A 19,576-nucleotide genomic window follows, 5' to 3' on the forward strand; every position below is an offset into this window, starting at 1 on the left:
GCTTTTGAACTCAACTTCAAATTTTGCTTAGTTTTTAAATTACACAAAAGGGGACAAATCTAGGGTTTTGAAAACTAGGGTTTCCCCCCTAAGCCTTTCGGAAAAACTTTCACCCAAGGTTTTTAAATTCCAAAACAAACATCCATACATAAAATAAACACACTTTACTTCCTAAACACATTCATCCAATTTAAACTTATTTTAAGTTAATGCATTAGTGTGTGCTTAACGAATTTACGATGCAATGCTCATGATGACATGTCATGTTTTAGTTCGCTTAACACGAGAGTGTTACAGCCACGGCCTCTTCCGCGCCCGCCGGAGCTGGATCCGCCTCGAGGGGAGTCTCCCCCCTTCTTCTTGTACCTCTCCACCCACTGCTCCTCCGTAAGGAGCAGCTTGCCGCCCGCAGTGTGCGCTGGTGCAGTCTCGACGTCGTCGGCTGCCTTGAGCCTTCCCGTGACCTCCTCAATGGATAGCTTAGAGATGTCAAGCAAGGTCTCAATTGAAATTACCAGCTGCTTGTAGCGTGCGCGGGCGACACGGAGGTATTTGGCCACCACTTTGGCCTCGGGCTCGGGGTCGCCAAGTGTCGCAAGGCGCTGCACGATCCCGGTGAGGCGCAGGGAGAAGTCCTCGATGGCCTCGCCTTCACGGAGCGCGATGTTCTCGTACTCGGCGCGGAGGGACTGCGCCGTGGCCGTCCGCACGCGTTCGTCCCCGATGCGGAGCGTCTTGATGGTCTCCCAAGCCTCCTTGGCCGTCTCCTTCGTGGCGAGCGTGGGCACCATGTCGCCGGGGACAGCGCTGCAGATGGCGTCGAGGGCGCTGCGGTCATTGTCGAACTCGACGTCGTCGAACTCGATGGCGTCCCAGAGGTGGCGCGCCTGCAGCTTCAACTTCATGCGGAGCGACCACTCATGGTAGTTGGTCCGCGTCAGCTGCGGCCAGTTGCCACCGCTGCTCCCCTCGCGGATGATGCGCTCGACGACGATCTCCCGCGGACGGCGTGCGTCGCGGGTCTTTGAGCGGCTGTGGTCACCGCGGCGAGAGCGACGCCGCGGGGAGCGACGCCGTGGGGAGCGTGAGCGCGGCGGGGACTTGCCGCTGGAACCGTCGCCCTTCTCCTTTGTGCTCTTCGGCGGCGGTGACGACATGATCGTCGCGGAGCTCGATCCATCCTAGCTCCGATGCCACTTGTTAGACTCCGGTCGACGGAGAACGCCAGTGAATGCCGGCGACAAGCTCACGAACGGAATTGGAAGAACACACACGAAACCTGGACACAGAGTTTGGTGCTGCGAACGCGGCAGCGTTTTCTGATGCATAGTGTTCTATTTATTGGAATTACAGAGGAGCTTCACAAGCCACGGCCGCACGATCACGCAGAGTGCGCACGTCCATCCCCATGCGCCGCAACAGCCGGCCATGGCTTGCATGCTCTAGTTCATGGCGAGCGAGTCTCGGCCACTACAACCTACGCACACGGACACCACAAGTCTGGCTCTCGTGTGCATGCAAAACTGAATAAACAAACATGCCAACAAATAAATGGGCTACAAAGGATTACTAACAGCGGAGTTGCTGACAGGGATACCAACATGTTGCCAGAACTGCTTAGAGAGAAGGGGTTTATTAGTTGGCAGAGTCACAGATTCTGGTTTTCTTCTTCTTATTAAGTGCTTCTCTCTTTCTCTCTCTGAGAGGTTCGTGTAACCGTGTTGTATGGATTGGACAATTCAAACTCAAAGTGAAGGCATTTTTTCGTTAACAGATACGACTATTGAAAAGTTTCAGTTCTGAGACCACCCCAACAACAAAGCAGGGTTCCATATCAATTCCGGTTTTTCAGAAAGATTCATTCATGGCCATGGGCAGAGTTACCTGGATTTGCAGATTGTGGAATTTCCACTCCAAAGTCCAACAAAAAAAATTAAATGAATATGGAATTTTTGAATTTCTGAAAATTGCTAGGTCGTGTCCCATCAGTTTCATCAGGAAGCCTGCGGTAGCCCGATGGTTTGATTCTGCGAGAGAAGAGGTCCCCGATTCAAAATCCCCAGCGTGCGATTTCTACTTTTCCTTACTCCACTCGTGTGGGCCCCACTTGCCCTTGACAGCAAAATTGGGAGCAGAAAATGGTCTCCACTTCAATACAAATATCTTTTGACATTATATGTAATATTCAATTATATAATCATAACACAATCGAAAATTTCAAACTTCATTGAACTTTCTTCATTCACCAGCAGGTAAGGTAGAATTCACAAAATTTCATTGAATCCCCCCCCTTTTTTTTTGAAAAGAATTCCCCTAAAACTAAAATCCCTGGTAATGATCTGCCCCCCTCCCCCCCCCCCCCACATACACACACAAAGGAATGAAACAGGGGAAGAACACCAAATGCACAAATGTGTAGATTAAGTAATGAACTTTTCTGCAGCAGCTCTCAAGCATATGAAGTACATGGGTTCAAAATAAACGCATTACTCCTTTTCCTTCCCTTCCTCTCCAATAAATACACACAATTCAGATTTTACGAAAGATAAGTAACTCATAAAAATGGCATACCGAAAATAAATGGTGTTTCTTTACATGGGTTTTGAGTTGTGCATGTTGTCAGGCATCTGAAGATATATCAGGAGCACCAGCCGGCTGATATGGTGCATTTACAAGAAGAGGAGATAATGCTTTCACTACTATGCTCATGCTTGGTCTGAACTCAGATTCGTATTGCACACAGAGAGCCGCCACTGCCGCTAGCTGCATCAACAACAAAAAGGAAAACTATTTGCTGATGGCTTGGTATTTCACAAATTTGTTGCAACTAATGCTGATTTTGTTTATACTAATAACTTTTGAAAAATGTGGATTTTTGTATCACAAATAAAGGACACATGGAAGGAGAGAATGGACATACCTTTGCAACTCCCTTTGGAGGGTATTCTCCATTCAATCTTGGATCAACACATTGTTTCACCTTGTCCTCACCAAGCCTTGGTGTTGCCTGAGTTGAACATGGAAAAACATCTCATTAAAAAAAATTCTCATAAAAAAAACATGGAAAACATACATGATAAATCAGACCACTAACAATAATACATAAAGTTGTTGATATTCTTTTGCTATATTTGTGTAGGTCCTTCGGCACAACACAGAACTTGCACGCATTCTCCGCCATCACGTACATTTTTGGATTATTATAACAAACAGAAAGACGCATGTCTAAATAGGTTGTTGGTAAAAAGTTCAGGGAAAATGGCAAAAGACTGATTTTTAGAACATCATTCAGAATTGTAGTGTGAAGAATCTAATTCATACCCATGTAACAAGACTCTGCTGGCCCCTTGGCATTGTATGATCTACAGGTTTCCTTCCAGTTAGAAGCTCTAAAAGGACAACCCCAAAACTATATACATCACTTTTTTGAGTCAGCTGGCCAGTCATAGCATACCTGCAATGCATAAGAGATTTCTTATGTCAGCGATAAGATGGAAACAAAGATAAAGTTCCAAAATATCCATCTCGTGCCTCTCATCAGATCCAAATATCTATAACCTAAAAAATAGAAAAAAATTCTATTATCAGTTCATTTGTTGGTTCTTACTTCTTAGCTACTTTATAAGTTTATATTAGCCAATTTCTCATTGGCCATTGATATAGTCGCAAAATAGTCAAAAGACATGTTTTATGATTAGGATATAGTATGTAAACTATGAACAAAGTGCATATTTATGTCAAATAATTACTCTGGAGCATGGTATCCGAAGGTTCCGAGGACGCGAGTAGAATGAAGACGAGCAGCCATATCTGGAGATTGGCTTGAAAGATTGAAGTCTGCAATTTTAGCCTTGTAGTCCTCAAATAAAAGAACATTGCTAGACCGTATATCTCGATGGACAATGGAAGGTTGCACCTTCTCATGAAGATATTCAAGACCTTTTGCAGCATCAACAGCAATTTTGACTCTTTGCATCCAGTCAAGAGCAGGTCCAGGTTGTGCACCTGCAACACCTTTTCTTCCTGTTGAAAAGAGGAAAAAAATAGAAGTTTTAAAAGATATTCATGTTTATTCATGAATAGTTTTTGTTTTATCTCCAAATGCCACATATCAGCTAAGTGGCTTAGATGCATACCGTGCAAAATATCATGTAGAGAGCCCATTGTAGCGAATTCATAAGCCAGTAGGCGTTGATCTCCTTCAATACAATAACCAAGCAAGTCCACAAAATTTTCATGTTTTAATCTTGAAACAGTGGACACCTACATCCAAAATAGGAAAAGGGAAAAAGAAAATTGTTCAATGTTAAGCATAAACAGTATACAAAACATTATCACAAAATGGATAAATCGCAAAACAATTTTATTGCAGTTAATAAGAGTGTAGAATATACACCTGTGCTAGAAATTCATTATCAGGCTCAGGATCTGCTGAAGTATCAAGCTTCTTTACAGCCACATGTTGTTCGGTTTCCAGAACAGCATAATATACTCTTCCATATGACCCCTCACCAACCAAAGCCTTGGACCCAAAATCATCTGTCTTTTCTTTCAATTCATCAAATGACAATGCAGGTACTTCGATGGAAGGCGGTTTTGCAGGATCACTATTTGAATTCAAATCGTTTCCTGAAAGGCATATGTTGAATATGATTATGATATCAGCAGCAGAAGCATAGAATGCAGAGATAAAAGCCGCAGCACAATTATAGGCATGCCATGTAAACCCATCTCCATATTGAATAACATAAAACAATGAAAAGTAAGAACCACCTAATTAGAAGGTAACTGAACCACCTAAAAGTTCAATCAGCATGACAAGACATTCTAACTAATCAGTGTCCTCATCTGTACCAAACCTGCTACCTGAAATGCCTTGCGTAAACTCAAATTTATCTGGCTTTGCATTGAGAATATTGTAGCTACATTTATATTTCTATGTCTTTGACTATTAAGTCAGTCGAACGAGAAGGACGAAAGTTCAATCAAAGTGTTGAATACTACTCCAGTCAATTCTACTTGGTTATCTCTCGATAGGACGTATTGATAGATATCATGTGTGGGTACTAATGCTGGCCTGATAAGCAACTAACAAAGCAGTAGCAAGCTTGTACTCGGTTCTCCTTTTCAAATGAAAATTTCAGGTGGGGTTGTGCTTGTGCCTCATCCATTGAGCTGTCCATGTAGCAGGCCTGAGAATCATTAATCTTTCTAGAAAACTAATGTGTACAGCTAGCTTGCTGACCCAGGCCTGAACTAGTATCATTTTAGACTTTAGAATTTGTACAACAATGTTTAAATGCAGCTGTTTGATCAACAACATGGTGCATTTTTTTAATGAAACTGTCAGATTGGCGAACTTATATTGCATACAACACGGTACATTCAGCTAACGTGAAATGTATCCAACATATCTTAAGCTGTAGACAAAATATATGATAAAAATCGTTTCAAATTTTCCATTGGGCATACCATATAGGGAATAAAATTGGGACTTGTTCTAGCAAAAATTTCTTTCTATCAAAACCAAAACTTGTCCTCACATGTTATGCTCTGCGCCATTCATCTAATACAAATTTGATCTACTGGCACTGGCAGGGGCCAAATAATCCCACAATTATGTCATCTGCCTTTCATAATACAAAGTACAGATTAAAATTTGCGCTGTAATCTGCTGTAGGGTGATAAAATAACGCAGATAAATATAAGAAATATATCGTAAACAATAGACGTACCACTTGTTTTATCAGGACTGCTTGTAAATCCATTTTCGTTTTCGAGATATGGCGTGTCAAAATGACTGCAGCAAAGCCACCGGCGCATAATGGCCTATTCAACTCTGCTCTTGGTTCTTCTTTTCCTTCCTTTTCTGTTCCTTCATTTTAAATGAAAAAGGCAAGCATATGTGATGTAAGCATCAGTAAGTCTAATAAGTTTCATGCAGCAGCCATTTCACCCAACATTTTAATCTTTGGGGAAAGCTTCAAAAAAACACAAATGGTAACACTAAACTAGCAAGTAACTACTTGCCATTCAGTTACAGTAGTCGAAAACCACAAAGAAAACAAACCAGGAAGAACAGATTACATATACAAGATTGCATGGCATGGAATTTTCTCAAGCTTGTCCAATTTGAAAAGGAACATATATTCTACCAGCCCACATTCTACTTCTTTACAGAGATGAAGCATTGCTACACGGCTTCCATGATATGATCAACCAACTGGGACCTCTTCAGAGTCCAAACAAAAACATAAATCTGCGGAGAGCCACAATATTATTGCCGCAATGACATCTCTAGTGTGTTTGAGACATTCAGAGAGAGATACTAAAAGCATTGATCTCAGCTCAAACTCAAAGCATTCGGTTTCAGCTCAAACATTCTAGTGCAGTCACCCCCTTTTAATTTGAAGAACCCACAAATGACCCGGATTTAGTTTCCCAAAATATCAAGCCACCCAAAACCAACGTAAATGCAGGCGGGACCCCCTTTTCAGTTTCAGCTCACAAAACCGCAACAATGAGAAAAAAAAAAGGATCGCCAAACAAAGCCGAGAAGGAGCGAAACCCTCACCTGCTGCCGGGATCGGGACGCACGCACGCGGGCGAGCAGTGGAGGCGGGCGGCCTCGCTCGCGCTGTTCGATTGGTTTTCTGGGCTGGCGGCTCGCCTCCAGAGGGGCAAGGAGGAAGACGGAGGACGGAGGGAGCAGAGCAGGAGGAGGGCGGCGTCTGGTCTGGCTGTGCTGTGACTGAGCTGGTGCTGCCAGGGGGAGGGAAAATCATTTCGCTGCCATTTCAGCGGGGGCGGCGGAGTCGCCTTTCCGGCTGTAGCCTGCCTGTCGGCCTCCGCCGGCACCGGTCTTTCCAGCTCCTCCGCCGCGCTTTTTCTAATGCGTTTGGTGATCATCCCCCCCCTATTATTGCCGACTCTCACTGACTGACTGATTGATCTGCCTCCCGCACCTCTGAAGCTGTTCCCGCGGATTTGGTCGCCGTGGAGTTTGACAGTTTGATTGATTGATTAGCCGCCGCCGCCTTATTAATATAATAATATAATAATAATAAATAAATAAACAAGCTTAAAAACTCGCTAAAAGCCAGAGCTTTGATCGACAACGCATTGTTTTTTTTTTTTATTACTAAGGTGGCAAGCAACTGTTCTTGGTCGCGACAGATTGCAGGAAAATTCCGCCGGGCCGGCACGTTCCAACGGACATATGGATGGAGAGGGGACCCGGCCCGGTGAGAATTTCTCCAGCGGCCCATCAGACCATGGGCCTACGCAGAATTTTTCCCATTCATCATCGCTTCAAGGCCTGCTGCTCTCAAAGTCCGCGAGGAACTGGGCGGACGCCTCGACGAGGGCTCGAATCCGAAGCAGGCAGGCAGGCAGACAGACGGATTCCGAATCCGAATTCGGAGGAAAGTGGCTCAGGCCCAAGACACGTCCATACACGCCGGCAGTGGCGCCGTTTTGTTTTTGACACAGAAAAACGTGTGCCACATTCTTGACGTGCTCCCAAAAACGTGTGCACCCGCTTGATTTCTTTCTTTTTTTTCAAAAACACAGGCAGATTTCGAGATTCACACAATCATCTTAGATACTACGTAGTATATTTTATTATCTAGTAATATAGGGCTTGTGTTTTTTCGACTGCTTCTCGTTGCATGAATTCCGAGTATGATCTATATTAAATAAGTATCATTGAATTATTAGTTTTAAAATATATTTTGATTGTAGAACCTATCTAGAGACATAAATATTAATACTATCTTCTATAGACTCGGTCAAACTTTTTTTTTTAAAAAAAAGACTTATCTCAATCCTAGAATTGCACTATTGTTAGTCTGGAGAGTACCACACATCATCCCAAGGACATACTCCCTCCGTCCCAAAATAAGTGTCGTTTGCGCTTTTCAAGAAATAACTTTAACTAAATATATAGTAAAAAATATTAATATTTATAGTACATAATTAGTATCATTGAAAAGATCTTTAAGTCTAGTTTTTTAACAAATTTATTTCGAGACACAAATATTGCACATATTTTCTATAAATCGAGTCAAACTTGTGACACGAAAACCTAAAACGACACTCTTTTTGGGAGCGAGGGAGTATGAGATGATTCCCATCATTCCATGAGAACCTCTGCTCCCGGAGCTAGAGCTAGAGCTAGACTGCGAGATGGTCCAGCTGGTGGCACTACAACTCCAGTAAATCTGACTCATGATGGAGTTCGGTGTAGTGGAGACCGGAGGTGGAGAGTGAACTAGTCACAGACACACTTGTAAGAGAAGTGCTTGAAAAAAAAAAGAGCTGCAAGGATATATTAATTCCTGGTGGAAGGGTATAAACACCCAATCTATCTATTGGCTAATAACCTACTAAATAGCTGCCATTTATTTAGTATTAGTAAATGGTAAGGTAAATGATTTTGTCGGACGCACGTCCACCATGCATGACTATGTGAATGAATCATAATATATGTACATTATGACTGCAACTAGGACTGTACATGTTGCACGAGAAAAGAAAAAGACCTCAAGATGCCTCTTTGATAGGTGAAAGATATAGCTTAGAGCAGTGTGTGCTTTTGTGTGAGTGGAAGAAGACGGCTTTTGAGCATGACCAAGGGGAGAGACGTACGCAGTGCATTGCTTTGCTTGTAGAACTTTTCGACCAGTTCCCAGCAAAGAATAAAGCACAAGACACGTCGCTGTGGACGATCTCAGATTATTGTGGCGGACTGGCGAGACTTTTGGCCGTGGAAAGGCGTGTTATTTATAACTTAGAATAAAGCAGAAAAATTTGCAGGGTCAAAATCTCAAAATAAGGCCTTGTTTGGATGTAGTCGGATTCGTATCAATCCACATGTGTTGGGGTGGGTTGGAGTATAACTTGAACTAAATTCCACCCCAATCCACTCCAACACATGTGGATTGAGATGAATCCGACAACATCCAAACAAGGCCTAAAGGGCATCTTGCCACACGTCTCAACTCTAAAAAATCCAATCATGGAAGCAAAGACTACGCCATCCGTTCGTTTTCACTCGGGGAAAGCTAGATATATGTAGCCTTTGTCCCCAACCGGAAACTAAAGCCTAAAAAGTTACGGTCAGTATGAACCAAAGTTGAATTGTATGAAAAAGAATGGATACAGAATTCTCAACCTATGATGATTGATTTTGACTACACTATTTAGGTTTTGACAGTTCATTTTTTTGAGTTTATACAGTAGCAAAACTATTACAAAACTAATAATATAAGTTAACTAATTATTGAAATATTATTAGTGAAAGTGCTAATATGAGTCGGAAACATGGTCTTGGACGTGTGCGTTTGGCTCCTATCTGCAGCCTGCCACAGCGGTAGGTGAGGTGGTGGCAAAGACCGATGTGGTGCAACCATGTGGCGCATCGTAATGTATATAGCGACCAAACAACGTCCTCGTTTCTTGTGGTGATTGTATGTATGTGGCAGCGGCAGTTAAGTACAAATAAAATCATCTAAATGGTTTAGAGCATGTTCGTTTGAGTTTATATATTAAATTTATTAGCTATTTAGTAGTTTTTTTATAGTAAATTAACGAATTATATTTTTTTATAACTTTTCAGATAAACGAACAGACACATACATATGATTAAGTTGTGTTTGGCTCTGACCAAAGCCTGCCAAAACAGCGGGTGAGGCGGTGGCAAGAAACCAATGTGAGACATCCCCACATAAGATGGCCTACATGCAAACGTGTGGCGTACCACGATTAAGATAGCAACCGAACAGTTTGTGATGTGACAAATACATGGCGTGATACTAAACAAGCCCACATATGGCTTTGTTCGTCACCCTAAAAACCAATTTTTTTTTTCAAAATTCTTCATCACATCAAATCTTACGACACATGTATAAAACATTAAATATAGACGAAAATAAAAACTAATTGCACAGTTTACCTATAAATTACGAGACAAATCTTTTAAGCATAGTTAGTTCATGATTGGACAAAAAATAAATAAAAAGTGCTACAGTACCTCAAACAAAAAATTTTTAGAAATTAAACAAGGCCATAACAGCGGGCATTGCTGCCATCACTGTTCTCCTTATTTATATTCCTTTATATGGCGAGACCACAAGTGGCAAAAGAGTCGAGACCATTGGTAGCAAAAAAGAATTGGGACCTTTTAGATTTATTTTGCTTATCTTCTAGTCTTAAATAAATTCACTGTTGTCTTTTATTTTTTTGGCCAGGAGATTCTAATTAATCTGCGATGTCATCAGTGATGATCAAGACGAGGTTTGTTCAGAAAATTAAATCAAATTTATCAGGTTGCCTAATAAAACAAATTAAACAATAATAAACCGATTCCTAAATCTGATGGGAGCGTTTATTTTTGACGCGAATGATGGGAGTGTTTAGGGTAGCGCAAAATGCGATGACAAGCGAAGCGAGCCTATGAACGGGCGTCGCCGTCTCTGCCGCAGACCCTAATCTCCGAGCCTATCGAAGCGTCAAACTCCATCCATCACCAACCCTCCGATGAGTCCAATAATGCGCCATCGATATCCTATCCTACCCTTCCTCTTGGTCGCAACTCGCAACAAGGCCGCGCCCAATCCAATCTGCACTGCCAAAGGCCACAAGAGCACACCACTAGCGCTCGCGCGCGCGGGCGGGCCGTCTGGCTGGCAATTAGTTCGCCTTGGCAGCTTCTTGGCTTCCCAGTTCCCAGTTCCCACCACCGCGCCGCGCGCGCGCACCTGCTGCCGATCGCCTGATCGATCTATTTCCCGGCGGGAGACGGCCGGACAGCGCGGCGAGGAGCAGAGGACGCGTGGAGGAGGAGGAGGAGGAGGAGGAGGAGGAGGACAGAGGTCCAAGGAAGGGAGGAGAGGGCTAGTAATCAATGGCGCCGCCGGACGAGGGTGCGGGTGCGGCAGCAGGCGGCGCGCGGCGCCGGTGGGTGCGGCGGGAGACGCTGCTGGGCCTCGCGCTGGGGCAGTTCGTCTCGCTACTCATCACGGCCACCGGCTTCGCCTCCTCCGAGCTCGCCCGCCGAGGTACGTCTGCGTGTATACCTACAGTCCTAGTACACTACACTGCACACACCGCGCGTCGCCTTCCCCGCCCGCCGGCCGCCGCCAGCCATCGCGCGTCGATTGGTTCGCCGCCGCCGCCGACGACGACGACGGCGAGTGCTCGGTACTGTTGTGTTGCCTGTTGGGAATTATTGAGGGATCGCGCACGCACGCACGCACGTTCCGTGACGAAGCCGATCGAAATCTGCCGGAAAGATTTGCGCTTTTGACTCTTCTGGTGGTGCAGCGACGAAGTAGGGGAATCTGGATCCTCTGCCGTCGACTCGCGACGCTTTTGCTCCAGCTCGACACAGATTTTTTTTTCTCTCCAACACACAAACACAGTATAAAATCTGTAACCTTTTTCGATCAAACATCGTGCCTGCCTTTCCGCACTTACGCAGTATCTGATGTCCTCTGTTGCCTGGGTGCTACTACAATTTATTATTTACTCATTGTTAGTTCATTGCCTGAGCTCTTTGACTAATCATTTCACTGGGGAAAAGTTGTTTTTTTTTAAATAATTCTTCTGTTTCAGTTGGATGCATACGTTGGTCTCAGCTAACTTTAACATATTTTGAGTTGAGATGGTTCTACTTGTGATCAGTTGACTGACACTGAAACATATTTTCAGGGATCAACGCGCCGACATCGCAGTCGCTCCTGAACTACATCCTCCTAGCTGTGGCCTACGGCGGCGTTCTCCTCTACCGGCGGCAGCCCCTCACGGTATGCAATGCATCCTTCAAAGTTGCAACTGTTACGTCAGAGTGAGCTGTCATGTCAGAAAGTTCATACACGGAAAATGTGCAGCGACGTAAAGAACCTGTTGATTCCTGTTCTTGGCCATTTGCGGCTTCTCGAGCGCATGGCCATCCTTTTGGCTTATTCCATTTTGACCTCGGGTCCTTCCTACACCGTTGAAGCTTGCTTGTAGCCTACAAGTTTGACATGTCACATGTGCATGTGTATATAATAGCTTATCTTATCTTTTCTCAATAGTTAGGGCCTATGATCGCTGCCTATTCTGGTGGTGTAGGACAGGAGCACAGCAGGATTGATGCTTATTCTGATTCTGTTTTCCCATTAGAGGCTGTAACTAAACTCCTCTTTTGAAAGAAACTTGCACAGCCTTGCAAGCCCATCTTTCGAAAATATTCTGATTCTGTTTTCAAATACAGCTTGGTTAGGCCAATTTTTTGGTTGGCAGTCATAATGTTTATAGGTGTCATCGTAATGCAGAATCTGTACACTTTTCTGTGCAGATAAAATGGTACTACTACTTAATTCTTGGAATTATCGATGTGGAAGCTAATTATATTGGTATGTACTTAACAACATAAATTAAAACATTATTTCAGTTTCTGTTGCTCCATTAATGTTTTTTGTTTGCTTGTGCAGTTGTGAAGTCATACCAGTACACATCTTTGACAAGCGTGATGCTGTTGGATTGCTGGTCAATTCCGTGCGTCATTGTTCTTACTTGGGTATTTCTGAAGACAAAGTATGGGTTGAGGAAGTTCCTTGGCGTCGGAGTTTGTGTGGTTGGCCTTATACTAGTTGTATTTTCAGACGTCCATGCCTCTGATCGAGCTAGTAAGAATATGCTTCTTATCGTGCTATATATGCGCCTATGCTACAGGGCCATATAAAAACAACAATATTTTCACGGACACTGGCAAATTGTTCAATTTCTGTGCTCAGCATTTATCAACATAGCATTTCCCCCCTTTCCCTTACATTTTGACATGTCTTGCAGAAGGACCTAATCCATTGAAGGGTGATCTGTTTGTAATTCTTGGTTCAATGCTTTATGCTTGCAGTAATGTTACTGAGGTATCAGCGACTTGCTTGTCTTTACTTGCATGTTACAACTATTTATATGATCATCAGTTGTTTCTAGTTGGTTGTAAAAAAACGTGTTCAAAGAGATTTAGCAATTCTTCTCGCTGAAATTCAGGAGTTTGTTATCAAGAAAAGCAACAGAGTGGAGTTGATGGCAATGTTGGGACTTTTTGGAGCAATTGTCAGTGGCATACAAATGTATCCTTTGGAATAAAACCCATTTTATTTAGTATTTTCCATCATATTCTATACTCTCCTCCTGTCCAAAGAAATTTCTATATTATTATTTCCTTGACATTGCAACAGTAGTATACTCGAGCGAAAAGAACTTCACTCGATCACATGGACTTCTGGTGCTGTAAGTATCTCTCCCCATCCTTCTTGATGCCAAACATTCTGATTTCATTCCTTAAGCTCTGATCGATGCAAATCCAAGATTATTTGTCTACTATTATCCAGACATAGTTATGATTCTCCTTATATGGCCTTTTTCTCTTGTTTCAGGTGCTCCCTTTTGTTGGATTCGCAGTAGCAATGTTCCTGTTCTACTCAACTGTACCAATAATTTTAAAGGTACTGCAGGATTGCTGAGCTTAACTGATGATCCTGACTACTAGTATGTATTTTTCAGTTTTTTTTCTGACATTGGATTTGCATTTGCATTCCCTTTGTCTGTCGCAGATATGTGGCGCAACCATGCTGAACCTCTCGCTCCTGACTTCAGACATGTGGGCTGTTCTGATCCGCATCTTTGCTTACCATGAGAAGGTTTGTCCACTGCACTGCATTCCTCTACATTCAGAATTCCTACTAGGAGAACTAGATACTAGTACCTTGCTGTGAAACTTGCTCAAGAGAACCGAAGGACTCAGCTTGTCTAAGTTCATGGTTGCCAAGCAGTACTATAACTGACAAAATGTACTCACCAAGCGTGTGTTTAAACATGGACAGGTCGATTGGATCTACTTCGTTGCTTTCGCCGCCACGGCGGGCGGCATCGTCTTATACTCATACAAGTATGTATCGTTTCACTTTCACCATCATCTCTTACAGCTATGGCTGCATCCTGGCACGCTTACACATATGGTTCTAACTATTACTGAGACTAAGAGGACTCTGGTTGCACGCAGGGGCTCCAATGAAGTGGAGGAGACGGCCCAGGTCGCCGGGGCCAGCGACGAGCATGGCAAGGACAGGGACGAGGAGGCTGGAACGCGGAACCCAGTGTGAAGCTCTGGTGCCAGCAATGGCTGCCAGACATCCAGGAGGCTACTAGATTAGCTGTGATGAGTAGTTGCATGGCTTGGAAGGCGATCGAGCGCATATAGCACTAGGATAATAGGAAGAGCTTGGGAGTTCAGGCTTGGACTGCTTGAGAGCGGCAATATTTTCAGAGAATTTGATGAAGTGTAGCAGGACTTACTTGAGACTTGACGGAAATAGTGATATTATACTCCTATTTACGTAAAAGAACAATCGGTAAAACACCAATGGTGAACCGTCAGAAGCTTAGGCTGAGACATTGCCAATTCTTCAAACTTTAACCAATTTGACCTTATATACTTCACGAAAGCTAAGGACTCTATTTGACGTAAGAAGGAAGAACCAAACATACTAGACAAGGTGATCTTTGTTTATTACCCACGGCTGTAGTGTTTGCAGATGTATATTGTATCAGTGGATAACGTAAGGAAAAAAAAAATTAAGAAAGAGGATTCGAGGATAGATCTGTTTGTTAGTTTAGATAGGAGGCAGCAAGGACAAGGTTAGAAAAGGATGACTTGATGGGGGCGTCGACAAACCGAATTGGCCTTAGATGCAAAATATTTTTTGGAGTACTGGAAAACTACTATGGTTTTCCAAAATACTTTGCTTTTCAAAAAACTGCTGGGTGTCTAGATACAACAAATCTTATTATATCTTGAAACTACTAGTCTTTTTGGAATTTTAGAAACTGTAGCACTACTTTTTCTTTTTTTTTCCCCTAAACCACGATTATGTACCTCTTTATTAGATTATAAAACCAAAGTTTTTGAAATCTACATCATACAAACATGCCCTGAATCTCTAAGTAGCCTGGGTGTTAAAGGACCAATTAATTATGCATCATGAACTTCAGGAGGGGAGGGGTTTTTGCTCATCATCTACTGCTCTAAGCTGCTAAAGTTTTCCTTAATTATTAAGGCGTCACCTCGCCTCACGCCAGTCTCTTAAGCACAAGACAGTAGTCAGTCACCTTAACACCTGGATAACCATGACACACCACCATGAAATTTGATCCGGAAGGCCGGAAATAACATGCATATGAGCTTCAATATCAGAAATGAAGTGGGAATACACATGTCACGTACGGTAGACCATTACATGCTTGTTCAAACAGCAGCCTCTTAACTGTAGCATGACCCGCATGCTAACTAGAACAGATAGCAATTAGGCATAAAACAGATACAAGGCCCCGATATGTGGCTATCCAAACAAAAACAAGCGGTGTGAAACATGACCATACTTGAACCAAAGAGTCCCATGTGTCTATGGCAGGCATGATATTTAAAGGAAGACGTCCTTCTCGAGCAACTTAAGAACCTCGTCCTGGTTGTTGAGCTTGGCAACGTCGATGGGTGTCTTCCCATCCAGGTTTTGGAGCGTTCTGCAGTGTGTTGGAGAGAGTCAAAGCAACATTGATGGTATCACACTTGGGAAAGGAAGGAGATGATTTAACTTACACGGCAGCGCCATGCTTCAAAAGAAGATCCACACACTCCTTGCGGCCATAGCCAGCGGCATAATGCAGCGGGGTGTTCTTGTTCTTGTCCAAAGCGTCCACTGCAGCACCAGCCTCAAGAAGGATCTGGGCACACTTCAACTGAAACACAGTTCACAGAATTCTTTATCATTACTATCAATAAAGATACCAAATAGATGTAACAAATATGAAAACAAATGTACCCATTCCCTAAATGCATTTTACCACCTGTTATTGATTCTACTATACCTATGAAATCATGACAAACCGCATAAGATCACTCCTAGATTTTATTGTTCAAGCATCAATGTAACCTACCTTCAAAGGACAATAATGCCAATCCCAATTCCCAAAGACCACAAATTGCAATTACTCTAAACAGCAAGGTACTGAAAACTACTCTGAATACCACTAAAATTATTTCAAGGTTAGAAGTGAACCATTACCAACTCCTAGGAAGCTAATGGCCACCTGTGTTTCAAAAACCAGCCTAGGCCGCCACCTAGGTCCAAGGAAGTGTTTTGCAGCCCCTAATATGAGGAAATTGGTATGTCCTGGCAGTACCCCAAATTTTAGCACAGTGCTAGGCTCCATGGTGGTACATTTTTCATTATAAATTATTAAAAACCTCCCTATGTTCAGATAGATTTTATTAGAGCTGAAAAGTAACAGCATGTCTTTGAGACCCTAAGGCCTAAACAAGCTAAATATTGAAGAGCTGGCAGGTTTCCGAACTGTAGTTAGCAAACTGCCACAAGTTTTAAAAATATTAAAAGACTTAGGCCTCCTTTGGATGCAAAGCATTTTCGGTGTATTGGATAAATGCTACGGATTTGCAAAATATTTTGGTTTTTGAAAGCTGTTGGGTGTTTGGATACAAGTCATACAACAACCTTGTAGTTTCTAAAACCATTCTATCAAAACCGTGGTCTTTTTGAAGTTTTAGAAACTCCACTCATGACCTCTTTTTTCTAAATCACGGTTTGTATGTCTTTGGTCTATAAAAACCACAGTTTTCTAAAACTACGCCATCCAAACAGGCCCTAGTTTCCAAAGACTAGGAAAATGGATATCCCATGTGTCTTGCAAATTAAATATAATTTTGTCCATAGCTTGCCTAGTCATGTGGTAGTATGGTAAACAATTTTGAAGCGTTGGTACTATTGGACATTCATTAGTTCCACATGTTTGAATTTATCACGTATTAACAAGGCAGAAGAGATCTGCATACCTCACCGTACCCACATGCAAAATGTAAGGCCCTTCTTCCCTCAGAGTCTTCTTCATCCTTGTCTGCTCCACCATCTAGTGCCTTCTTGAGACCCTATTGCATGAATTTTAGAAGGCAACATCAGCATATCAAAATCAAAACCCAGTAGCAAGGTGGCAACTGTATTTACTGTGAGGACAGATAAATGATGTTTAGAACAAAACATGTAACATTGATGACTTTATCAGGATTATTAACAAAACATACATCAATTTATGACCATGCAAACACTGAACATACTGTTGCAGGTTCATATATGAGTCCATGGCCATAAAGGCAATTTAAGAGCAAATCATGAATGACCGATAAGAAGAAAAATGCAATGGTTGGCACACACTAGTAAATTTTCTGAGAATCACAGAGTCGATGTCTCAAGATAGCAATGTAAACAAATTCATCTTATTTGAAAACATCCACATTATTATAATAGCTACAAAAAAGATCTAACACACCAACATGATTATGACAGCTACAAGATTTCTATGTTCCACTGGCAATCACTCAGATTAAATTGATATATGCCAAACACCAAAATGTAGTAATGGACTTTGATGAAGTAGATTTGTAGCGCCACCAGCATATAATATAATAAAATATATACAGAGTCCAAAACAACTCAATACAAAAATAAAAACCAAACATTCCAACCAATGTTCTCATTACCTCTTCATCACCAACGCTGGCAGTGTGATGGACGATTGATTCATCATCATCCCCACCTTCTTCCTCAGTTTCTTCAGGACCAGAAGGTTCAGCAGAAGAACCTGCACCAAACGGGAAGCTAGCTCCCATTGCCTCGCCAATCTTTTGAAGAGTATCAGGGTCATTCCAGTACCTAGATTAGGACGCCAGGAATGTCACAAACAAACTCTATAAAAAAACATATCTGTAATAAATATGACCTACTTCATCATTGCAGAAGGACCTCCATTCTCTAACTCATCAAGAATTGACTTCATAGCTGGATCTTCCTTAATGCGAGACATACGCTCTTCCAGCTGCTCCTTATGTGATGGACTGCTAAAGGTTTCCAGCATACTAGACATAGCAGGATCCTGAGCCAAATAACTGAGACTTAGGGCACTGATAGACAAATAAGGCAATGGAATACCAGCTGGAGGTTTTACAATGGTACCTGCATAAGAGCATTCCCCAGACGCTCTGCCATTGTCATAAACTGGGGGTTTTCCATGACCTTTTGCATTGTTTCCATGTATTGTTGAGGGTCCAATGGGGGCATCCCCTGTTCGCCTGTACTATGAGCACTTTTCTGTAGCTGCTCAGCCATCTGGTTGAATGCAGGATCCTTTGCAATTTGATCAGCCATCTCCTTAATAGATGGATCCTGCACATAACAAGGGTAAACTTTGAAGCAATCTGCAAAGAGTCCATTAAATAAAAACAATGCAAATTCAGATAAAGCTAGAATGCAAGCATGTAAAACTACAATAATGTATTGATACAAACTAAATGAACAACACCATCCTGTAAAAGCAATTAGGAACTAGGAAGATCAGTATGTACTACAGAATTTACATGGCCATAGAGGGGCATACGTTGAGCAAACTTTGCATAGAAGCAAAGTCAAAAGGATTTGAAAAGCCTGCTGGAGGAACCCCTTGACGTTCGTCGGAAGATCCTTCAGATTTTGGAGTTTTCTTCTCATCTGCAAAAGAAAAGTATAAGAACATAAACACACAACATGTTGTAATTAACTATGACAGCACAGCAAAATGAAACAACCATTGAAAGGTACTGAACAACAGTTTGGTGAGTTCATAACTAATCCATAGTTTAGTCAACATGCTATCATTGAACTTTATTTTCACCTTATTAGAATGTTAGGACACTACCTATATATTTAAAAAGAAAAGGCAGACCAAAGTAATCTGGTTGATGCACCAGATATCTGGTCAAACACATTAGATTCGACACCCGCAAACACTAGAATTCCCCCCCACAAACCCAACACACGAGGAATGTAATAAACAAATTTAGTTGAATAGACCACTTATTTTTTCCCTGCTGCGACTCATCAGTGGGCAGCCAAATGAATTTGCAAATTGTCATCAAACAATTGCAGAAATATACTCTATTGCTACAAAATTAGTATAATAGACATCCCTTGAGTGCAGAGGCGGACTTCACTAGGGCGTGAGGATTTTCGGCAGACAAACCATCAGCAGCAGCAGTAATTCAGCATAACAAGCACCCTAACACTAAAATCGAGCTCGCGCGGGGTCCGAATCGAGGCATGGACTAACGGATTGGATCAGCAGGTCAATCCACAGAGGAAGATGCGGACTCGATTCTCGGAGCACAGCGAAGATCAGAGGAGAGTACACGACACAAAAATCCAAGTAAACGAGCCAGAGAGCCCCTCACCAGTAGATCCGGGCGGATCCCCACTCGACGCCATCCCGGTAGAGCGACGGAGAACGGCGCCCGCTACTAGCTGAGGAAAAATTCGAGGCGACTTAGCGCTCGCCCCGGTGGAAGCTGGTCCGGAAGGGCGTCCTCCGCCTCGGCGAACGGAGGAGGGTTCGGTCTCGCCCCGCGGCGGCGCTGCTGGACGGTGGCGTGCGCGAGGGAGTAGGGACTAGGGGACGGACGAGACGAAGGCACGAAGCGGTCGTCGGG

General features: G+C 42.9%; 3 protein-coding genes across 4 annotated transcripts; 1 reads left to right on the forward strand and 2 right to left on the reverse strand.

Moving 5' to 3' along the window:
• LOC8060573 (PTI1-like tyrosine-protein kinase 3) lies at positions 2,405–6,936 on the reverse strand. 2 transcript variants are annotated; one of them, XM_021464189.1, is made up of 8 exons: positions 6,575–6,936; positions 5,736–5,869; positions 4,397–4,629; positions 4,137–4,263; positions 3,750–4,023; positions 3,322–3,454; positions 2,921–3,007; positions 2,405–2,763 (listed from the first exon to the last, which is right to left on the reverse strand). In XM_021464189.1, exons 2-8 carry the CDS (start codon positions 5,821–5,823, stop codon positions 2,620–2,622), a joined length of 1,086 nt encoding a protein of 361 aa, XP_021319864.1. In that variant the 5' UTR covers positions 5,824–5,869; positions 6,575–6,936; the 3' UTR covers positions 2,405–2,619. The 2 variants fall into 2 exon arrangements, with proteins under 2 accessions (XP_021319864.1, XP_002445776.1); XM_002445731.2 differs by having other exon boundaries at positions 5,736–5,875.
• LOC8060574 (solute carrier family 35 member F1) lies at positions 10,519–14,454 on the forward strand. Its single transcript, XM_002444613.2, has 11 exons — positions 10,519–11,060; positions 11,713–11,807; positions 12,344–12,401; positions 12,480–12,674; positions 12,838–12,914; positions 13,039–13,121; positions 13,230–13,281; positions 13,428–13,496; positions 13,605–13,691; positions 13,875–13,939; positions 14,054–14,454. Exons 1-11 carry the CDS (start codon positions 10,907–10,909, stop codon positions 14,151–14,153), a joined length of 1,035 nt encoding a protein of 344 aa, XP_002444658.1. The 5' UTR covers positions 10,519–10,906; the 3' UTR covers positions 14,154–14,454.
• LOC8060911 (ankyrin repeat domain-containing protein 2A) lies at positions 15,192–19,565 on the reverse strand. Its single transcript, XM_002445732.2, has 8 exons — positions 19,322–19,565; positions 18,493–18,602; positions 18,072–18,281; positions 17,843–17,991; positions 17,600–17,771; positions 16,898–16,990; positions 15,647–15,786; positions 15,192–15,570 (listed from the first exon to the last, which is right to left on the reverse strand). The coding sequence occupies exons 1-8, from the start codon at positions 19,353–19,355 to the stop codon at positions 15,471–15,473; spliced, it is 1,008 nt and encodes a 335-aa protein (XP_002445777.1). The 5' UTR covers positions 19,356–19,565; the 3' UTR covers positions 15,192–15,470.

Source organism: Sorghum bicolor, chromosome 7 (genome assembly GCF_000003195.3).
Source record: "Sorghum bicolor cultivar BTx623 chromosome 7, Sorghum_bicolor_NCBIv3, whole genome shotgun sequence".
NCBI classification, from domain to species: domain Eukaryota; kingdom Viridiplantae; phylum Streptophyta; class Magnoliopsida; order Poales; family Poaceae; genus Sorghum; species Sorghum bicolor.

What these genes read in the sequence shown, in the direction of transcription:
- LOC8060573 (XM_021464189.1), bottom strand. Translation starts at nt 5,823, where the DNA reads ATGCGCCGGTGGCTTTGCTGCAGTCATTTTGACACGCCATATCTCGAA. An exon ending in TCTACATGATATTTTGCACG is followed by an intron (nt 4,024 to 4,136) that starts GTATGCATCTAA and finishes TCTTTTCAACAG; the next exon opens with GAAGAAAAGGTGTTGCAGGT. An exon ending in TTCGGATACCATGCTCCAGA is followed by an intron (nt 3,455 to 3,749) that starts GTAATTATTTGA and finishes TATGCATTGCAG; the next exon opens with GTATGCTATGACTGGCCAGC.
- LOC8060574 (XM_002444613.2), top strand. Translation starts at nt 10,907, where the DNA reads ATGGCGCCGCCGGACGAGGGTGCGGGTGCGGCAGCAGGCGGCGCGCGG. An exon ending in CTGTACCAATAATTTTAAAG is followed by an intron (nt 13,497 to 13,604) that starts GTACTGCAGGAT and finishes TGTCTGTCGCAG; the next exon opens with ATATGTGGCGCAACCATGCT. An exon ending in TCTTTGCTTACCATGAGAAG is followed by an intron (nt 13,692 to 13,874) that starts GTTTGTCCACTG and finishes AAACATGGACAG; the next exon opens with GTCGATTGGATCTACTTCGT.
- LOC8060911 (XM_002445732.2), bottom strand. Translation starts at nt 19,355, where the DNA reads ATGGCGTCGAGTGGGGATCCGCCCGGATCTACTG. An exon ending in CTATGCAAAGTTTGCTCAAC is followed by an intron (nt 18,282 to 18,492) that starts GTATGCCCCTCT and finishes TGTTATGTGCAG; the next exon opens with GATCCATCTATTAAGGAGAT. An exon ending in TTGCATGTGGGTACGGTGAG is followed by an intron (nt 15,787 to 16,897) that starts GTATGCAGATCT and finishes ACTGTGTTTCAG; the next exon opens with TTGAAGTGTGCCCAGATCCT.